This window comes from Anomaloglossus baeobatrachus, chromosome 7, assembly GCF_048569485.1.
Source record: "Anomaloglossus baeobatrachus isolate aAnoBae1 chromosome 7, aAnoBae1.hap1, whole genome shotgun sequence".
Taxonomy (NCBI): Eukaryota; Metazoa; Chordata; class Amphibia; order Anura; family Aromobatidae; genus Anomaloglossus; species Anomaloglossus baeobatrachus.
Window position 1 is genome coordinate 20722075 of NC_134359.1, and position 22020 is coordinate 20744094.

Genomic DNA, 22020 nt, shown 5'->3' on the forward strand with positions numbered 1-22020 from the left:
TACAAGAATATAATTACTATAATACTGCCCCTATGTACAAGAATATAACTACTAGAATACTGCCCCTATATACAAGAATATAACTACTATAATACTGCCCCTATATACAAGAATACCACTACTATAATACTGCCCCTATATACAAGAATATAATTACTATAATACTGCCCCCTATGTACAAGAATATAACTACTATAATACTGCCCCTATGTACAAGAATATAACTACTATAATACTGTTCCTATGTACAAGAATATAACTACTATAATACTGCCCCTATGTACAAGAATATAACTACTATAATACTGCCCCTATGTACAAGAATATAATTACTATAATCCTGCCCCTATGTACAAGCATATAGATTAATTATAACCAGAAATGCGCCTTGTCGTGAGGGAATCATCCAGCTTTTTTTTTTTTTTATGGTGTTAGTGTCTTCCATTACTATCTCTTACAGTCTGACTGCTCTAACTGTAAAGAATACTTTCCTATTTAATCAGCTTTCCTACAAACAATGAATGTGTCTTGGTTCTTTGGGATGAATAAATCATGTCCCATTCCTTTTGTATTTATCATATATGTATATATACAGTATACACACACACACGCACATTGGCTCAGTGATCATCCTTTATAGAAGCTTCATCTTGACGTTAGTTTGCTGCTCTCCTGTAAATCGGGGCGACTGAGCGCAGAGACCAGCAGGAGACTGGCCGTATATTATGACAATGTCCTTGGAGGAATTCATGCACTCAGTAACTTCCTCCGTCTTTTCTTGCAGGAAGCATTATAAGCACGTGCGGCTCAGCGTCATCACCATTCAGAAGAATTATCGCGCTCACTTTTGGAAAACCGCGTACATAAGGCTCCGACGCTCTTCTGTGCAGCTTCAGAAGCACTGGCGCGGGAGGACTGCGAGGCGACTGTATCAGCAAATGCTGGAGGAGGAAAGGAGGCGCCAAGAGGAGGAGGAGAGAAAACGGAAGGAGGAGGAGGAAAGACGGAGGCGAGAACTGGAAGAGCAAAGAAGGATGGAGGAAGAGCGGAAAAGAAGAGAAGAGGAGGAGAGAAGGTGATGGGTCGCCCAAGTCTTGGAGCTCTTTCACTCTGAGGAGCTCATGTCTTGGGTTTGGTCTCCATATTCTTCTTGCTTTTCTCTTCTAGGGAGCAGGAGCGGGTGGAGGCTGAGCTCAGAGCGGCTCAGGTTAGTCTCCCCAAATTTACATTTTCTTGATGCACTAGGATAAGATGGTGGTGTCCACCAAAATAGCCAAAAACCAAACAGCTGGGTGTCTCCATTTTTCCATCAACCACTACATTTAGTTTTCTTCCAGGTATTCCCCATCTTTTCCCACCCATTTCCATCCCTAATTATAATTCTGCTGAGTGGTGGGGGTCCTCAATTTTAGTATCCTGTGGAAATGTGATAGGTTGTCTTAACCTTTTTAACGTTCATGGCATTCATTTCTAGGAAGAACAGGAAAAAGCTCGAAACCTCGAGAACCTTCTCCTCCAAGAGGAAGAGAAACGTCAGATGGATGAGATCTTGAGACTGGAAAAAGAGATTGAGAAATTGCATCAGCAGCAGAAGATAGACGGAGTGTCCATCAAGTGCGTGGATACCCGTAACGAGTTGACCCGGCAGCGGGAGGAGCAGATCCATAAGCTAGAGAAGGAAGCCTCTCGGGTGGCTCAAGAGTTCCTGGAGCTGTTGGATTTTGGAAACTTGGATGAGAGCGCCAACAGCTTGGAGAATGGTGTGGAAGGAAACTCGAACGTGGTTGGAAGTTTGGTGGCCCCTTTGGCCGAAGAAGAGGTCGATGAAGGCTTTCATGCAGATGATGAGATGTTACCGCCTCCACCCCCAATGTTGTTAGAAGATGATGATTTCATCCTTAAGACTAGCGAGAGCTTCTCGGAAAATGGAACGTATACGCAAATTCCTGGCAACTCCACCGACTCCCAGGTGTCCCCTCTAGAGCCGCAGTCTACTCAAGATGTGTATAGCGCCCTCTCTGACAAATCTGAGAGCATTTATCAATGTCTATCAGATATCCAGAGTAACAGCGAGGAGGCCCAGGAGCCCATCTACAGCTACCCTCCCGATGTGGAGTCCGACTATGACCATGAAGAGTTTGATGAAGGTCCACCTGGTTCTACTGACGCCAGGAACTCAAGTGATGGTCACTTAACGGATGAGGAGATTCTTCGGATCTCCAAACCCGGCAGCTATGGATCCCAGTGTGGAAGCCTTGACTCGGTGAGTTGCCCCGTTGGCCCACGGTCTGGTCTCGCACGCATGGTGTCTCGTCTCGGGTCGGTATGTGCACTGTTCCTGTTTTGCTCTTGCATGGACTTGTTATATTGACTTTTCTGAGCTCATCTGTATTTTAGTGGTCACAGAAAAGGTTTTTATTGTTACTTTTAGTGTTTTGCTTGAGCTTTGCAGGAAGTGTTTGTGCTGAGATTACAGAACGGTCATGAAAAGCTCCCAGTGTGGACGACGGAGGTTTATTCAACATTTCTCTTGTAGTTTTTGGACAGTGATGAAGAAGCAGACAGCCATATTGACACCGATGAAGAACTGATGACCTCACGTGTCACTCTGTTTAATGGAGGCGGACCACCCTATTTCCACAGTTACTTGTATATGAAAGGTAATGGATCCAATCTATTAAAGTCACCTTTTTCCTTTTTTTTTCTAATTACAAGAATCTTTCCTCCGATGATGAGCTGAGCCCCGTGATCTGCTGCTGCAATCTGCCAAGGACCCTAGTGTTAAAATTCCAAGCAGCGCCTCCACAGGCTAAATCAAGTATTGCAAATTTTTGTCCCTCCAGCTGGTGGCCTCATGAACATGTGGAGACGTAGATGGTGCGTCCTGAAAGACGAAACCTTCATGTGGTTCCGGACTAAGCAGGAGGCTTTGAAGTCGGGCTGGCTCTATAAGAAGGGAGGTGGGATGTCCACTTTGTCACGGCGAAACTGGAAACGCCGCTGGTTCGTACTGAGAGAGTCCAAGCTGATGTACTTTGAGAATGACAGCGAAGAACGACTAAGAGGGACCATCGACGTCCGCACCGCGAAGTAAGTCTCGGCACGGCTGGAGGTATGGATCGTAGTACCATCCCGAGCATGTTTTACTCCTATCTGCCATGTCCTTCAGAGCCATCATTGATATTCACGAGAAGGAGAACGCTCTGGATATAGTCACAGAGGAGCGGACGTACCACATTGTGGCCGAGACGCCTGAAGATGCGAGGTAAGGGCTACCGGACAAGATGGACCAACTGTGCCCTACACTCGGTGCTAATATAGGGGTGGTCTGGGTCTGCCAGAGTGAAGGAGGCCCGATGGCTTTAAAGGGCTTGTATTAGTGAGGTGACACTTTTTAGCATGGGGCTTAATTTTACAAAAAAGGGGACAGTATCCCGTGGTTATTTTCGATATATATTTTATTCCATCAAATATGTATGCAACGTTTCGCCCTACAAATGGGCTATTTCAAGCATACTTGGAAAAAGGGCGAAACGTTGCATACGTATTTGATGAAATAAAATCTATAGAAAATACCCCCCGAGATGCTGTCCCCCTTTTTTGGATGTTTTGTGCCAAGTGAATCCCTTGGATTGACTTTCCTTGCACTCGCTGTGAAATGACTCTACCAAAGGTGCTGCAAACATCTCTCTGCTTATTGTGTGGCATCGTTTTTCGGCACAGTTTAGAACATCACTTTATGGCACATGTAGATCTTGATGATACATCTGCAGGTTTTGCAGTGGATATAATGTAGAGAATATGCTCCACATGCAAATAAAGATGTCTGGTCTTATTTAAATCAAGAGGAGGGTCTTTTAGACTGTAAATTTAAAGGTCTCTCTCCATTGAACTCTATAGAGCCATGAATTGGTGAGTGGGAATAATTGGACTCCGTACAGGTGAGGGTCCTGGGGTTGGGCTGGCATATCTCGGATACTTATAGATTGCTGATGGGTGCTGTGGAGACACGGGGGTCAGTGGGTGCTCTCCTGTGGAGACACGGGGGTCAGTGGGTGCTCTCGTCCGCCCGGCCGCCTTTAGAAAGACAGCGTGGCCCAGGGCTCATCCCAACTGAACGCCGACCTCCTTAACCGTGGGTGGAACACTACTCAGACAACACAGGGTGAGGGAATCACAATATTAAGACTTTATTGAATCCCAAAACAATTATGTCACATGGCACATAACCAGCAAAACCACAGAATGTAACCGGCAACAGTTTCTCACCCTACCGCTGGCTCACCAGGGATTAGAATGTCCGTGCCTCAGAGCTTCCAGGGCTACTTACTCCAATCCAGCAGCACCCCGCTTTCGGCGGGCACCCACCGAGAATGGAATAATGCCAGATTTAGGAAGCTGTCTGAGAACCGCAAAGCCTGTAGAGTCAGATGACTGGATTGTCCCAAGCTGATTCCTTCCTTAGGTAGTCCTTGATATCTCAGCCGAATCCTTGCATTCGATGCTGAAGTCCATATAGTGTTATAATCCAGGTTCAGTTATGGCTTGCCAATCGGATCCGCAGGTCCTAGATTGGTATCATGTAGCGAGAGTCTAGCCGAGCAATGGACAGTCCTCCTTCTTATACCCTTGAGCTCTCCATTCAGACCATTGGGGTCTTCACGATTGGTGGATAAGATTGGGCTCTTATTGACTAGATTCCAAGCCATATACAAAATATCCAGAAACGAGGGAGAGACAGCGAAGTTACATCACATCTAGCAATACACATAGTAATACAATGGGAAGATTGCATAATTGATTTATCTGGGTGTCTGACCTTCACTGGCCAAGGCAACTACATGAGTCAACAAGTGTCTTGTAGAAACAATGAGGGGCTTATCTCCCGTCTATAAACAAACAATCTTCATGTCTGGCTGAATGTTAAGAAATGTAACCCATGCTAGGCGCTGACCGAGTCCCATGTCGTCACAGGTGCCACCGCTGGCACCAGCTCTAACCTCCAGAACCTGATCCAGTCGCGGAGAGGTGATCACGTATGCACCTCTCTCTCCAATCACTTTTATGTGAGCACGTGCCGAGCACGCATACTCACTCACTATAGAAGTGATTGGAGGGAGATGCACATACCTGATCACCTCTCCATACCCGGCGGTGCCGTTCTCGAGGATGGCTGCCACCTCTAGGACCCCTGTCGCCCATTTATGACCTATGACACCGGAATACCAGTGTACGACCAATGCAAATTTAATATAGCCTTTGGGGCCGATCTCTGCAGTCACTAAACAGAAACCTCCTTATTGACATCTAAAAGCTAAAATTGTTTGTACAACCTCAGATAAAGATTTGCTACAAATGTATCCAGCCCAGATATATTTATAAACATTCACACTTTGTAGCAAACCATCCGGGCAGGACCGATCCTCGCGCTGCTGGAGCCCGAACTAGAGGAATTTCTGACCTGATACATTGCAATAAACCTTACCTATCTGATCATATGTAGCGCACGTTCACTGACTGCTAGCGGAGGTCTTATACTGTACGCTCAGTGACTGCTAGCGGAGGGCTTATACTGTACGTTCACTGACTGCTAGCGGAGGTCTTACACTGTACGTTCACTGACTGCTAGCGGAGGGCTTATACTGTACGTTCAGTGACTGCTAGCGGAGGTCTTACACTGTACGTTCACTGACTGCTAGCGGAGGTCTTACACTGTACGTTCACTGACTGCTAGCGGAGGTCTTACACTGTACGTTCACTGACTGCTAGCGGAGGTCTTACACTGTACGTTCACTGACTGCTAGCGGAGGTCTTACACTGTACGTTCACTGACTGCTAGCGGAGGTCTTACACTGTACGTTCACTGACTGCTAGCAGAGGTCTTACACTGTACGTTCAGTGACTGCTAGCGGAGGTCTTATACTGTATGTTCAGTGACTGCTAGCGGAGGTCTTACACTGTACGTTCACTGACTGCTAGTGGAGGTCTTACACTGTACGTTCACTGACTGCTAGCGGAGGTCTTATACTGTGTGCACTGTTTTTGCAGCACTTTTTTCTGCAGCCTAAACCTGCTTTCTAGTGAGAATGTGAAGCACGAAGCATATTAGTAGTTGCAGAATTCTTCCTATACAATGCATAGTTTGGGAGCAGTTGTGGGTTATTGGCTCGCCCCGCAGTGTTTCGGGCCAGCAGCGCTCACCCCGGCCGTGTCCTCTTCTTGCAGCGGGTGGTTCAATGTCCTGAGCAGAGTTCACAGCGCCACTTCCCAGCAGCTGCGAGATATGCGGGACGAGCAGGCCAACCCCAAGAATGCTGTGGTGAGTGTCTTTGTGTGAGTCACTGCTTGTTCTCAGGAGTCTCCTGCAGCGAGGACCGCTCTCCCTCCGAGGCCGCCCGTGGTCAGACATTTCTCCGTCCTCACATCCGTCTCCGTTTCTTCTCTCCGTCTCCTGCAGGGAACCCTGGACGTCGGCCTCATCGATTCTGTCTGCGCCTCCGACTGTCCTGACCGGTAATCGCTTCTTTTCCATTAAGAATGCTGCAAATCGGAAAATCAATTACCCCAGAAAAATTAAATAATGGACTAATGCCTTGTGCATAATTTGTCCAAAATTAGAAAACAATGGCCGCTTTCTTCCAGAACAACGGCGCCTTTGTCTAGGGACTGTCTGATATTGCATCGCGACTGCATTGATGTAAATAAGGATAGGCTGCAATACCACCTACCACCTGTGAGCAGCTGAGGCGCTGTTTCTGAAAGTAGCTGGAGGCTGCTGGGGTATGCAATGATTTATGCTATGGAGCAGATATACGAGGGAACAACATTGAAGACCCCTTTAAAGCTGATCAGTCACTTGCTATAATTTTATAACATTTTTATCTGGTGTAAATTTCGCTGTTCCCCTGAAGCCGGCGTTTTTTTTTTTTGTTTTTTTTTGTTTTGTTTCTATGTCAATCCGTTCCCAATATATCGCCATTTCTTACCTTATTATACAAGTGGGTGTGGTCCTCCTAAATACACCCTCTGAAAAGGGTTCCCGGCCACACCCACTTTATTACAAGGTTTAGACTTGTGTACGGAGAAGAGGGGGCAATATTTCAGGAACGGAGAGGCGCAGGAGCAAAACACCAACACGGATTCAGGGGAACAGCGGTTTTTATACTTGGTTAAAAAAAATATATATTTATGGCAAGTGACAGGTCATCTTTTAAGACTATACTTATAAATGAATGTGCTTACAACTATCATGTTATATCAGAGCTCATGATACAGGTTATCAGGTGGGATCACATTTGAATTGTGATTTAATATATCCCCTTTTATGCTAAAGTACCCCCACTTTCCATGCAGAATAAATCATAAAATTCTATTGCAGGCTACTAGGGGGAGCTCACTGTATATGCATCTAGTATTGAGTTCTAAGGGAACCATATAAATTCCCATACAGTGAGCTCCCTCTAGTGGTGGCTGTATAAATCTGTATGTAGTGAGCTCCCTCTAGTGGTGACTGTATAAATCTGTATGTAGTGAGCTCCCTCTAGTGGTGGCTGTATAAATCTGTATGTAGTGAGCTCCCTCTAGTGGTGACTGTATAAATCTGTATGTAGTGAGCTCCCTCTAGTGGTGGCTGTATAAATCTGTATGTAGTGAGCTCCCTCTAGTGGCGGCTGTATAAATCTGTATGTAGTGATCTCCCTCTAGTGGCGGCTGTATAAATCTGTATGTAGTGAGCTCCCTCTAGTGGTGGCTGTATAAAGCTGTATGTAGTGCGCTCCTTCTAGTAGTGGATGTATAAATCTATATGTAGTGAGCTCCCCCTAGTGGTGGCTGTAAAATCTATGTAGTGAGCTCCCTCTAGTGGTGGCTGTAAAATCTGTATGTAGTGAGCTCCCTCTAGGGGTGACTGTATAATCTGTATGTAGTGAGCTCCCTCTAGTGGTGTGTATAAATCTGTATATAGTGAGCTCCCTCTAGTGGTGGATGTATAAATCTGTATGTAGTGAGCTCCCTCTAGTGGTGGCTGTATAAATCGGTATGTAGTGAGCTCCCTCTAGTGGTGACTGTATAAATCTGTATGTAGTGAGCTCCCTCTAGTGGTGGCTGTATAAATCTGTATGTAGTGAGCTCCCCCTAGTGGTGGCTGTATAAATCTGTATGTAGTGAGCTCCCCCTAGTGGTGGCTGTATAAATCTGTATGTAGTGAGCTCCCCCTAGTGGTGGCTGTATAAATCTGTATGTAGTGAGCTCCCCCTAGTGGTGACTGTATAAATCTGTATGTAGTGAGCTCCCTCTAGTGGTGACTGTATAAATCTGTATGTAGTGAGCTCCCCCTAGTGGTGACTGTATAAATCTGTATGTAGTGAGCTCCCTCTAGTGGTGACTGTATAAATCTGTATGTAGTGAGCTCCCTCTAGTGGTGACTGTATAAATCTGTATGTAGTGAGCGCCCTCTAGTGGTGGCCATATAAATCTTCATACAGTGAGCTCCCCCTAGTGGTGGCCATATAAATCTTCATACAGTGAGCTCCCCCTAGTGGTGGCCATATAAATCTTCATACAGTGAGCTCCCACTAGTGCTGGCTGTATAATTCTCCATATAGTGAGCTCGCTCTATAGTGGTCGCTGTATAACTCACCAATAAAGGAGCTCCCTCTAGTGGTGGCTGTATAAATTTCCATACAGTGAGCTCCCTCTAGTGGTGGCAGCTGGAAGCCAGAATTTTTATTTTATTTTTTTCTCCTACAGACCAAATTCCTTTGTGATAATCACAGCGAACCGGGTCATTCACTGCAACACTGATATTCCGGAGGAGATGCATCACTGGATCTCTCTGCTGCAGAAGCCGCGTGGAGAAGCCAAGGTGGATGGACAGGAGTTTCTGGTGAGAGGTAAATGAATCAGAAACCTAAAATTATGAGCCACGGAGGAATGTGTAAATTATTGACATTCGGTGGCTGAAAGGATATGTTGCTTATGAGAAAAATTTTAGGGTTTCTGCCCCTATGACAACACTTCCTGCATTTTTGGCTTGGATACTAGTGTTACAGCTAGGAATCAGATTTCTCCTTTTATTTACTTACCTGTGGTGTAAAAATAAGTTAGATTCTACCTGGGTGCTGTATGCCCATCCTCATAAGAACATAGGGGCAAGAAGTGTTATCATAGGGACAGCAGATGGGAATATACACTTGTATATTTAATATATTCCATTTGGTTACATGTGGGCTCATGACCTTAACTCAACAAAAAGCTGCCTAAGGATAGTAGCAGGAAGTGTTGTCATGGGGGCAGAGGGAGAATATACACACGTACAGTGTATACATTCCACTTGGTGGGTAAGCGGGCCCATGACTGTATGAGAACACTAAGAGATTGGTAGACAGTAGTAGGAAGTGTTGTCATAGGGACACAGGAAGAGACCATACACCTATATGCTATATAAAACATACCTTCCTCTGTGGCTGCTGTTCGTGATATTTTGCCTGCAGGGGGCAGAGTTGTGATGTAATATTACCTGCGTTCCCTGACAGGTTGGCTCCATAAAGAAGTGCAGAACAGCAGCAAGATGGCGTCGCTCAAACTAAAGCGGCGCTGGTTTGTTCTGACCCGAAACGCTCTCGATTATTACAAATCCTCCGAGCGGACGGCGTCCAAACTGGGCACCCTGGTGCTGAACAGCCTGTGCTCCGTGGTGCAGCCGGATGAGAAGACTCACACAGAAACAGGTGAGTAACCGCGTCCCTGCAGGGGCCCCGAAATCCTCCGCCTGCACCCGACCACCAACCGCCAACCTTCTCACCCGCAGGATACTGGAACATTGTGGTGTACGGGAGGAAACATTCCTACAGATTGTATACGAAGCTTCTCAACGAGGCCATGAGGTGGGCAAACGCCATCCAGGGGGTGATAGACAGCAAAGCCCCCATAGAGACCCCAACACAGCAACTCATCCGGGACATCAAGGTGAGTGCAATGACCCCACCAGCAGAACAGGGAGTGCAGCTCTGGAGTATAATACAGGAAAAGAAATGTAATGTATGTACACAGTGACTGCACCAGCAGAATAGTGAGTGCAGCTCTGGAGTATAATACAGGCGGTAACTCAGGATCAGTAATGTATGTGCACAGTGACTGCACCAGCAGAATAGGGAGTGCAGCTCTGGAGTATAATACAGGCGGTAACTCCGGATCAGTAATGTATGTACACAGTGACTGCACCAGCAGAATAGTGAGTGCAGCTCTGGAGTATAATACAGGAGGTAACTCAGGATCAGTAATGTAATATATGGACACAGTGACTGCACCAGCAGAATAGTGAGTGCAGCTCTGGAGTATAATACAGGAGGTAACTCAGGATTAGTGCAGGATTAGTAGTAGAATTAATCTAAACAAAGTAAAATCACTATGTGTGTGATATGAGCTATGTGTTACTTGGTTGTTCTGCGTTTACATTTTATTCTCGATCTTTACTGTTCGGTGATAAAACATTATTTAATCTTCTATTTGGTAATTATTTTCTATTCCTGCTTCTGTCATTGGTGTTATACTGCCACCCAGTGGTGACTTCTAGGTACTGTAAACGTCATAATTGACAGTTGATCTCCAACTATAAGTAGATAGTAATTCCTATTCCCGTCTATCAGGAGAACAGCCTGAACGGTGAAGCCGTGGAGCAGACGTACAGAAGAAACCCCATCTTAAGATACACCCAGCATCCCTTGCACTCGCCACTTCTACCGCTGCCTTATGGGGACGTCAACCTGAACTGTAAGTGTCCTCCTCCAGGTCCGCAGCTTCTTCCCGATGTGCAGAGGACGTGTGCCGCCTGCTTTGCTCTTCTGTGCAGCAAATAACTGCTCCCATGACGCGTACAACGTCAGAGAGACCTAATGGTAAAGTTGTTAGATCTATGTGAGTGAATGGGAGCCCATAGGAATCTATGTTTGACATGGTCTCAAAGAAAACTGTGTGAAAAGAGCCTCTAAAAATGGAGAAACTTTCTTTTACAAGTCCCTCTGTTATTCCTCCTGGAAATGTATAAATAGAAGTGGCTGTGATCTTGCACCTTGTCTCGGGACAGTCCCATTATGATTGATGCACCGTTTTGACAAAGGAATTGATGACAGCCACTTGTTAATTTAGTCATGCATTTCCAGGAGGAATAACAGAGGAACTGCACAATAGATATAAGGCTCTAGAGCACCACCCTCGTCTGTGGATAGTGTGTGGTATTGCAGCGTGGCCTTCATTTCAATGGGGCCATTAGTATTGTCGTCTCTTACAGTGCAAAAGGAGAAGGGTTACACCACGCTGCAGGATGAGGCCGTGAGGATCTTCAACTCCCTCCAGGAGATTGAGACGGTCCCTGACCCGGTCCCCATCATCCAGGGCATCCTGCAGACCTGCCAGGACCTGAAACCCCTGAGAGATGAAGTTTACTGCCAGCTGATCAAGCAGACGAACCACGTCCCCCAACCGCACAGCGCGGGCACCCTGCGCCACTGGCAGCTGCTGACCTGCATGAGCTGCACCTTCCTGCCCGGCCGGGACATCCTGCGCTACCTGAAATTCCACCTGAAGAGGTAACGTACGGTTCATGCGGATTGTACCTGCACTGTATGGAGAAAAGTCTGTGCCCCCCTCCAGGAGGTCCTCTTCTGCATCCATAGCCATTCATATGGTGCCGACCCCTCTGCACATACAACGGCTCCGCTCTTCTATTTATACAAGATTTTGGAGGCGTCTGCGGGATTTTTGCCCCTTCATCTAAAAGAGCATTTGCAGTATGGCACTGATATTGGGGAGAGGCCGGGCTCACAATCTCCATTATTGGAGTTGAGTGTGTCTGGGCTCTGGTCTTCTAAACTCCCCCTCCATGTCTGTATGGACCTCGTGCACTGGATAAATGGGGAACAGAAAAGCGTGTTCCCAAAAAGCTGAAGCTACAAGTGTCCCCCTGATAACAGCCTGGAGCATCCTCCTCCACCATCTGTATACAGTGTGTCCACCCATATCCTGTATACACCGCACCTATATACAGTGTGTCCACCCATATCCTGTATACACCGCACCTATATACAGTGTGTCCACCCATATCCTGTATACACCGCACCTATATACAGTGTGTCCATCCATATCCTGTATACACCGCACCTATATACAGTGTGTCCACCCATATCCTGTATACACCGCACCTATATACAGTGTCCACCCATATCCTGTATACACCGCACCTATATACAGTGTGTCCACCCATATCCTGTATGCACCGCACCTATATACAGTGTGTCCACCCATATCCTGTATACACCGCACCTATATACAGTGTCCACCCATATCCTGTATACACCGCACCTATATACAGTGTGTCCACCCATATCCTGTATACACCACACCTATATACAGTGTGTCCACCCATATCCTGTATACACCGCACCTATATACAGTGTGTCCACCCATATCCTGTATACACCGCACCTATATACAGTGTGTCCACCCATGTCCTGTATACACCGCACCTATATACAGTGTGTCCACCCATATCCTGTATACACCGTACCTATATACAGTGTGTCCACCCATATCCTGTATACACCGCACCTATATACAGTGTGTCCACCCATATCCTGTATACACCGCACCTATATACAGTGTGTCCACCCATATCCTGTATACACCGCACCTATATACAGTGTCCACCCATATCCTGTATACACCGCACCTATATACAGTGTGTCCACCCATATCCTGTATGCACCGCACCTATACACAGTGTGTCCACCCATATCCTGTATACACCGCACCTATATACAGTGTCCACCCATATCCTGTATACACCGCACCTATATACAGTGTGTCCACCCATATCCTGTATACACCACACCTATATACAGTGTGTCCACCCATATCCTGTATACACCGCACCTATATACAGTGTGTCCACCCATATCCTGTATACACCGTACCTATATACAGTGTGTCCACCCATATCCTGTATACACCGCACCTATATACAGTGTGTCCACCCATATCCTGTATACACCGCACCTATATACAGTGTGTCCACCCATATCCTGTATACACCGCACCTATATACAGTGTGTCCACCCATATCCTGTATACACCGCACCTATATACAGTGTGTCCACCCATATCCTGTATACACCGCACCTATATACAGTGTGTCCACCCATATCCTGTATACACCGTACCTATATACAGTGTGTCCACCCATCTCCTGTATACACCGCACCTATATACAGTGTGTCCACCCATATCCTGTATACACCTCACCTATATACAGTGTGTCCACCCATCTCCTGTATACACCACACCTACATAGTGTGTCCACCCATATCCTGTATACACCTCACCTATATACAGTGTGTCCACCCATATCCTGTATACACCGCACCTCTATACAGTGTGTCCACCCATATCCTGTATACACCGCACCTATATACAGTGTGTCCACCCATCTCCTGTATACACCGCACCTATATACAGTGTGTCCACCCATATCCTGTATACACCGCACCTATATACAGTGTGTCCACCCATATCCTGTATACACCGCACCTACATACAGCGTGTCCACCCATATCCTGTATACACCGCACCTACATACAGCGTGTCCACCCATATCCTGTATACACCGCACCTATATACAGCGTGTCCACCCATATCCTGTATACACCTCACCTATATACAGTGTGTCCACCCATCTCCTGTATACACCTCACCTATATACAGTGTCCACCCATCTCCTGTATACACCGCACCTACATACAGTGTGTCCACCCATATCCTGTATACACCTCACCTATATACAGTGTGTCCACCCATATCCTGTATACACCGCACCTATATACAGTGTGTCCACCCATATCCTGTATACACCGCACCTATATACAGTGTGTCCACCCATATCCTGTATACACCGCACCTATATACAGTGTGTCCACCCATATCCTGTATACACCGCACCTATATACAGTGTGTCCACCCATATCCTGCATACACCGCACCTATATACAGTGTGTCCACCCAAATCCTGTATACACCGCACCTATATACAGTGTGTGTCCACCCATATCCTGCATACACCGCACCTATATACAGTGTGTCCACCCATATCCTGTATACACCGCACCTATATACAGTGTGTCCACCCAAATCCTGTATACACCGCACCTATATACAGTGTGTCCACCCATATCCTGTATACACCGCACCTATATACAGTGTGTCCACCCATATCCTGTATACACCGCACCTATATACAGTGTGTCCACCCATATCCTGTATACACTGCACCTATATACAGTGTGTCCACCCATATCCTGTATACACTGCACCTATATACAGCGTGTCCACCCATATCCTGTATACACCGCACCTATATACAGTGTGTCCACCCATATCCTGTATGCACCGCACCTATATAGTGTGTCCACCCATATCGTGTATACACCGCACCTATATACAGTGTGTCCACCCATATCCTGTATACACCGCACCTATATAGTGTGTCCCCCCCCCCCATATCCTGTATACACCGCACCTATATACAGCGTGTCCACCCATATCCTGTATACACCGCACCTATATACAGTGTGTCCACCCATATCCTGTATGCACCGCACCTATATACAGTGTGTCCACCCATATCCTGTATACACCGCACCTATATACAGTGTGTCCACCCATATCCTGTATACACCGCACCTATATACAGTGTGTCCACCCATATCCTGTATACACCGCACCTATATACAGCGTGTCCACCCATATCCTGTCCTCCGCCATTAACTTGAGAACGGCGGCAGCTATAGGCATAGAAGTGGTGTCTAGGTATAGTAAAGTAGCCATGCACTACGCAATGAAACCACCTATAGCGCCACCTGGTGGAAAACAACAGAGTTAGCATTTTTATCTTGAAAACGGAACGAGATAGAGAAAAAAAGTGAATTACAAAGTTGTAGGGCGTCATCAATTCAATACGAATCCACACCTTACATAAAGAAATGCTATGATTAGAACGTGTAACACTCACAAGGCTGTGGACGTGAAGCGATACCTCATGGAGACCTTCCTACAAGTCATTGGGTATGGTGGCTGTGTGGAGTGGCCTCCGCTCACCTGACCTGACCCCATTGGACTTCTTTCTGTGAGGTCACATCACACAGCAGGTGTATGCGGCCCCTCCCCCAACATTGCAGGACCTACCACCACGTATCACAGATGCTTGTGCAAACGTGTCACCTACCATATTGCACAACGTGCAGCAAGATACAGTATGCTGTGCAGAGGCCAGATGTGCATTGCAGCAAGATACAGTATGCTGTGCAGAGGTCAGATGTGCATTGCAGCAAGATACAGTATGCTGTGCAGGGTCCAGATGTGCATTGCAGCAAGATACAGTATGCTGTGCAGAGGCCAGATGTGCATTGCAGCCAGATACAGTATGCTGTGCAGAGTCCAGATGTGCATTGCAGCCAGATACAGTATGCTGTGCAGAGGCCAGATGTGCATTGCAGCAAGATACAGTATGCTGTGCAGAGGCCAGATGTGCATTGCAGCAAGATACAGTATGCTGTGCAGAGGCCAGATGTGCATTGCAGCAAGATACAGTATGCTGTGCAGAGGCCAGATGTGCATTGCAGCAAGATACAGTATGCTGTGCAGAGGCCAGATGTGCATTGCAGCAAGATACAGTATGCTGTGCAGAGGCCAGATGTGCATTGCAGCAAGATACAGTATGCTGTGCAGAGTCCAGATGTGCATTGCAGCTGACGGGGGCCACTTTGAGCATCAAAGTTAAATGAGCGCCATATGCGTGACCAGCATTCAATGTTTGGGGGTCATGGGTTTCATATCATAGCATTTCTGTTTGCAAGGTGTTGATTCGTATTGAATTGATGATGCCCTACAATTTTTTAATTCACTTTTTTTTTCTCTATCTCGTTCCGTTTTCGAGATAAAAATGCTAACTCCGTAGTTTTCCACCAGGTGGCGCTATAGGTGGTTTCATTGCATAGTGCATGGCTACTTTACTATACCTAGACACCACTTCTATGCCTATAGCTGCCGCCGTTCTCAAGTTAATGGTGGTGGACAGGATATGGGTGGACAAACTGTAGTGAGCACAGTGCAGTCAAGGGGTAATGTTCTCCATTCACCAAACTCAGACTCCTCCATCAGACACAGATAGAGAAGTTTGATCCGTCCCTGCACAGAACAAGAACAAGTCTCCTTCTGAGTCCAGTGGTGGCGGCTTTACACCGCTCCAGCCAATACTCTGCGTTGTGCTTGGTGATGTATGGCTTGGCATTGTGCTTGGTGATATATGGCTCGGCATTGTGCTTGGTGATATATGGCTCGGCATTGTGCTTGGTGATATATGGCTCGGCATTGTGCTTGGTGACGTACGGCTCGGCATTGTGCTTGGTGATGTTCTGCTCGGCATTGTGCTTGGTGATGTACGGCTCGGCATTGTGCTGGGTGATGTACGGCTCGGCATTGTGCTTGGTGATGTATGGCTCGGCATTGTGCTTGGTGATGTATGGCTCACATTGTGCTTGGTGATATACGGCCGCAGCAGCTGAGTGATGAGGGGTTGGATGTTATACATCAGGGGCGCTGTGGCATTGAAAGAAGACTGGAATGTAATTATTTAAGACGACCTCTGCAGACTTCTGGGTCACACATACACAGTGCCCAGTGTGATCCGGGGAGTCGGGATTTCAGTCCAGTGACCCAGAACACTGGAGAAGATGGTGATCTGGGAATATATTACAGCATTGATGATATATAGTGTATGTCCTATCACACCGGTTTAGCTAATACCTCTGAGGGCTTCTTTAGGACCCGGGGCCCGTATTTTTCTCCATGTAGTGTATTTCTTACTGTCACTTGGTGGACATAGATGGATTTTTATATCTTTGTAAAGTTTTAAGAAATGTGTCCTGTTGGATCTTTGATCGTCCGCCTCTTGCAGGGTGCGGGACGGCTTTCCTGGCACGGAGGTTGAACAGTTCGCTCATTTCGTTGCTGATGCTCTGAAGAAAACGAAATGTCGGGAGCTGGTCCCGTCACAAGAGGAGATCTCGGCACTGCTGTCACGCAGCAACATGACCACAACAGTGTACTGCCACGGCGGAGGCTCCTGCCAGATCAGTATTAACTCTCACACCACAGCAGGAGAGGCAAGTGCGGGGGTGCTGCCATTACCATACAGTGCCGAATATTAACTGCCTCTATAAGAAATTCACTACATACAGATTTATACAGCCACCACTAGAGGGAGCTCACTACATACAGATTTATACAGACACCACTAGAGGGAGCTCACTACATACAGATTTATACAGCCACCACTAGAGGGAGCTCACTACATACAGATTTATACAGTCACCACTAGGGGGAGCTCACTACATACAGATTTATACAGCCACCACTAGAGGGAGCTCACTACATACAGATTTATACAGCCACCACTAGAGGGAGCTCACTACATACAGATTTATACAGTCACCACTAGAGGGAGCTCACTACATACAGATTTATACAGTCACCACTAGAGGGAGCTCACTACATACAGATTTATACAGTCACCACTAGAGGGAGCTCACTACATACAGATTTATACAGCCACCACTAGAGAGAGCTCACTACATACAGATTTATACAGTCACCACTAGAGGGAACTCACTACATACAGATTTATACAGCCACCACTAGAGGGAGCTCACTACATACAGATTTATACAGCCACCACTAGAGGGAGCTCACTACATACAGATTTATACAGCCACCACTAGAGGGAGCTCGCTACATACAGATTTATACAGCCACCACTAGAGGGAGATCACTAGTGACAGATTATACAGTCACCACTAGAGGGAGCTCACTACATACAGATTTATACAGCCACCACTAGAGGGAGCTCACTACATACAGATTTATACAGCCACCACTAGAGGGAGCTCACTACATACAGATTTATACAGCTACCACTAGAGGGAGCTCACTACATACAGATTTATACAGCTACCACTAGAGGGAGCTCACTACATACAGATTTATACAGCCACCACTAGAGGGAGCTCACTACATACGGATTTACACAGCTACCACTAGAGGGAGCTCACTACATACAGATTTATACAGCCACCACTAGAGGGAGCTCACTACATACGGATTTACACAGCTACCACTAGAGGCAGCTCACTGCATACAGATTTATACAGCCACCACTAGAGGGAGCTCACTACATACAGATCTATACAGCCACCACTAGAGGGAGCTCACTACATACAGATTTATACAGCCACCACTAGAGGAAGTTCACTACATACAGATTTATACAGCCTCCACTAGAGGGAGCTCACTACATACAGATTTATACAGCCACCACTAGAGGAAGTTCACTACATACAGATTTATACAGCCACCACTAGAGGGAGCTCACTACATACAGATTATACAGCCACCACTAGAGGGAGCTCACTACATACAGATTTATACAGCCACCACTAGAGGGAGCTCACTACATACAGATTTATACAGCCACCACTAGAGGGAGCTCACTACATACAGATTTATACAGCCACCACTAGAGGGAGCTCATTAGATACAGATTTATACTGTCACCACTAGAGGGAGCTCACTACATACAGATTACACAGCCACCACTAGAGGGAGCTCACTACATACAGATTTATACAGCCACCACTAGAGGGAGCTCACTACATACATATTTATACAGCCACCACTAGAGGGAGCTCACTACATACAGATTTATACATCTACCACTAGAGGGAGCTCACTACATACAGATTTATACAGCCACCACTAGGGGGAGATCACTACATACATATTTATACAGTCACCACTAGATGGAGCTCACTACATACAGATTTATACAGTCACCACTAGAGGGAGTTCACTACATACAGATTATACAGCCACCACTAGAGGGAGCTCACTACATACAGATTTATACAGCCACCACTAGAGGGAGCTCACTACATACAGATTTATACAGTCACCACTAGAGGGAGCTCACTACATACAGATTTATACAGCCACCACTAGAGGGAGCTCACTACATACAGATTTATACAGCCACCACTAGAGGGAGCTGACTACATACAGATTATACAGCCACCACTAGAGGGAGCTGACTACATACAGATTATACAGCCACCACTAGAGGGAGCTCACTACATACAGATTATACAACCACCACTAGAGGGAGCTCACTACATACAGATTATACAGCCACCACTAGAGGGAGCTCACTACATACAGATTATACAGCCACCACTAGAGGGAGCTGACTACATACAGATTATACAGCCACCACTAGAGGGAGCTCACTACATACAGATTATACAGCCACCACTAGGGGGGAGCTAAATGCCGCACAGATTTTCGCAGCTTTGCTTTATTTCCATAATAATTGCATCTTCGTCCCTTTAACCCTAAGTGACAGTTGTCTGGGATTTGTGTTGCAGGTTGTGGAGAAATTAATCCGTGGTCTGTCTATGGATGATAGTCGTAACATGTTTGCCCTTTTTGAACGCAACAAGCAAACAGACCGGGCGGTGGAGAGTCGTGTTATTGTGGCGGACGTCCTTGCAAAGTTCGAAAGGTTGGATTTATTTTAATTTTTTTTTTTATTTTTTTTATGGCTGAGGAATTCAGATTTTTTTTTTTTTAATTAATCATCTATTTATGTAGGACAAACTGTGACCCCTCCAACTAGTAAAAGAAAGTATCAGTGATTTTACATAGGAGGGGAAGCTGGTAATTTTTTCTATGTAAGATATGTCAAGACCTGATGAAAAGATTGATAACATAAAATCTAAATCACCAGTGCAAGCTACTGATACATTGTAGAATGCCCTTGAATTTTGGCTATAAAGACTACACTATAGCTCCAAACATTAATACATACTTATTGTACCTTAAAGTTTGATCTAAGATGGGTGGGGGGCAATATAATTTTCCTGAGGCACCACATGAGGGACCATGAATGGTGTAGATGGCCAAACTTCTATATACAGTAGGAGTCCCCATATAGACCCTATATGGGGCATTGGAGACACTGTTTTCAGCCCTTCGGCTGTCTCTGTCTGCGGGCCGAAATGGAACAACCAGAGGGCTGGATGTGGCCCATGACCCAGCCCTGACCTAAGGTATGTACACAATGATTCCACCAGTAAAACAGTGAGTGCAGCTCTGGAGTATAATGCAGGATGAAGTTTAGGTTAAGTAATGTACTGTATGTACACAGTGACTGCACCAGCAGAATAGTGAGTGCAGCTCTGGAGTATAATACAGGATGTAACTCAGGATCACTAATGTATGTACACAGTGACTGTACCAGCAGAATAGTGAGTGCAGCTCTGGAGTATAATACAGGAGGTAACTCAGGATCACTAATGTATGTACACAGTGACTGTACCAGCAGAATAGTGAGTGCAGCTCTGGAGTATAATACAGGATCAGTAATGTAATGTATGTACACAGTGACTGCACCAGCAGAATAGTGAGTGCAGCTCTGGAGTATAATGCAGGATGTAACTCAGGATCAGTACAGGATAAGTAATGTATGTGCACAGTGACCTCCAATAGCAGAATAGTGAGTGCAGCTCTGGAGTATAATACAGGATGTAACTCTGGATCAGTAATGTAATGTATGTACACAGTGACTGCACCAGCAGAATAGTGAGTGCAGCTCTGGAGTATAATACAGGTAACACACATCCTATGATGCTATGTATTCACGTTTGTTCTTCATCTCTCTTTTCTCAGACTCGCCAGCACAGAGGAGGAGGAGGAGGATTCGGGGCAGTGGTCTTTGTATTTTAAACTCTACTGCTTCCTAGACGTGCAGAGCGTTCCTAAGGAGGGGGTTGAATTCGCCTTCATGTTTGAGCAGGTTGGTCTTATGTGATACCCTGTGGAGGTTTCATCTTGCTGCGAGATCGCCGCCGCGCAGTGAAGACATATTCCACGGATCCCCATCTCTCCTCTCTAGATTGGAATATGAAAAGCACAGATATCCCAAGAAATGATTAAATGTCCGGTGTCTTCATCTGATGTTGCTTATGAAATCTTAAGAGCTTTGAGCGATTTAAGTAAAGATCTAAATGGCTCGAAACCTGTGATTCTATATTACATCTTTTATGGGGACAGAAGCTCGGTTTTTCTTATACAGAGCTCCAAATCCCCTGTATAATACACAGTAAATGATGATAAAATCGGGTCGTTCTCTGGTCACCACTAGGGGGAGCTCACTGAAGACACAGATTTTGTGCAGAGTCTAATGAGAACTATTTTAACAAGTCGAGTCCAGCTCCTTCTGATGGAAAGGTCTTGTTTGCTTCTTTCAGGCTCATGAAAGTCTTACAAGCGGCCACTTCCCAGCCCCCGAAGACACGTTACAGCACTTGGCTGCCTTAAGATTGCAATATCAACATGGAGACTTTTCCAAAGTTTCCTGGGCCCTGGAAACAGTTTATCCTGTTCAGCGGCTAAAAAACAAGATTCTTCAAGCCACAAAAACCAGCAGCGGCTCGTCCGGGCAGACCCTGGAGAGGAGGAGGACCAGCTTCCTGGAGGGGACCTTGAAACGTGGCTTCAAAGTGGGCTCCATGAAGAAGCAGAAGATGGAGGAGGAACAGATGATGGAGATGTGGGTGAAGGAGGAACTGTCAGCAGCTCGTACAAGTATAGCTGAAAAATGGAGCCGCCTCTATGGGATGTCGCAGCACCAGGCTATGGTGAACTATATGGCGATTGTCATTGAGTGGCCGGGATACGGATCCACGCTCTTTGACGTAGAGGTAAGAGATATCGACATGACTTTATAGAAGATTCTAGCAAGAGTTTTCAGGAGGATAATTAGTACTGCCCCTATGTACAAGAATATAACTACTATAATACTGCCCCTATGTACAAGAATATAACTACTATAATACTGCCCCCTATATACAAGAATATAAC

General features: G+C 46.0%; 1 protein-coding gene across 1 annotated transcript in view; it reads left to right on the top strand.

Annotated features, from left to right (window-relative positions):
* Positions 1 to 22020, top strand: part of LOC142244978 (unconventional myosin-X-like) — a 110458-nt gene that overhangs the window by 82194 nt on the left and 6244 nt on the right. The window contains exons 23-39 of the mRNA XM_075317133.1: positions 785 to 1075; positions 1168 to 1207; positions 1475 to 2263; positions 2537 to 2660; positions 2844 to 3090; positions 3170 to 3265; positions 6226 to 6319; positions 6458 to 6513; positions 8749 to 8891; positions 9534 to 9728; positions 9809 to 9966; positions 10647 to 10770; positions 11288 to 11585; positions 17003 to 17210; positions 19524 to 19660; positions 20827 to 20953; positions 21408 to 21860. Of these exons, the coding sequence (XP_075173248.1) occupies positions 785 to 1075; positions 1168 to 1207; positions 1475 to 2263; positions 2537 to 2660; positions 2844 to 3090; positions 3170 to 3265; positions 6226 to 6319; positions 6458 to 6513; positions 8749 to 8891; positions 9534 to 9728; positions 9809 to 9966; positions 10647 to 10770; positions 11288 to 11585; positions 17003 to 17210; positions 19524 to 19660; positions 20827 to 20953; positions 21408 to 21860 (3580 nt within the window). The remainder of the gene's footprint in view (positions 1 to 784; positions 1076 to 1167; positions 1208 to 1474; positions 2264 to 2536; positions 2661 to 2843; positions 3091 to 3169; positions 3266 to 6225; positions 6320 to 6457; positions 6514 to 8748; positions 8892 to 9533; positions 9729 to 9808; positions 9967 to 10646; positions 10771 to 11287; positions 11586 to 17002; positions 17211 to 19523; positions 19661 to 20826; positions 20954 to 21407; positions 21861 to 22020) is intronic.